Consider the following 665-nt stretch of genomic DNA (forward strand, 5'->3'; position numbering starts at 1 on the left):
GTCCCGCCCTCACTCTCCCCCTTCCCCTTCCCCTCCCCCTCTCCATCAGGTGACCAACGTCCTTCAAGCCATGTTAATGAACCGCTGCCGCAGCCGCCGCCGTCTGCGCCGCTGCCTAGACGACTGGTACAACATGTACCACCACGGACTGAATGCGGATGTCGTACCGGCTTTCCAGGAGCACTTGAGGGCGAGTGGCTGGCGGTGGCGGCCGCTGGAGGGCCCTATGGGGGCCCCGGAGGACGAGCAGGTGTGTGTGTGTGTGTTTTTGCCTGTGTGTATGTCTGTAAGGGACAAGGCTTGCTCCCCCCTACCCCGCCTTGCGACTTTGTTTGTCGGTAGCGGTTTGTTTCCTGTTTTTCATATTGCCAATTTCATCACCATTGGATTTCGCCTCCGCTCCGAAACCCTTGAAACCCCCCCCAAGCACCCTCAATCCCCCCCCCCACCACCCCACCTCCATAGGGCCCTTTGAGCACCTGGGTGGAGATTCAAACCAGTCTCACCATGCTGCATCACCTGATGCTGGGATTTGAACTGGAGCTGTACGAACCGCTCGAGTACGACATGATTTACTGGTGGGTGTACGACAAGCTGGGGGGTGTGCGAATAAATAACGGTCAGGGGAGGCGACACTATCCTCCTCTGCACATGTCGTACATCTG

General features: G+C 58.3%; 1 protein-coding gene across 1 annotated transcript in view; it reads left to right on the top strand.

The window, feature by feature from the left end:
* Positions 1-665, top strand: part of VOLCADRAFT_105007 (uncharacterized protein) — a gene marked incomplete at its 3' end in the record, with an annotated part of 12818 nt that overhangs the window by 6282 nt on the left and 5871 nt on the right. Inside the window, exons 9-10 of the mRNA XM_002951116.1 lie at positions 50-250; positions 466-619. Of these exons, the coding sequence (XP_002951162.1) occupies positions 50-250; positions 466-619 (355 nt within the window). The remainder of the gene's footprint in view (positions 1-49; positions 251-465; positions 620-665) is intronic.

The sequence above is a fragment of the Volvox carteri genome (assembly GCF_000143455.1).
Source record: "Volvox carteri f. nagariensis unplaced genomic scaffold VOLCAscaffold_22, whole genome shotgun sequence".
Classification (NCBI taxonomy): domain Eukaryota; kingdom Viridiplantae; phylum Chlorophyta; class Chlorophyceae; order Chlamydomonadales; family Volvocaceae; genus Volvox; species Volvox carteri.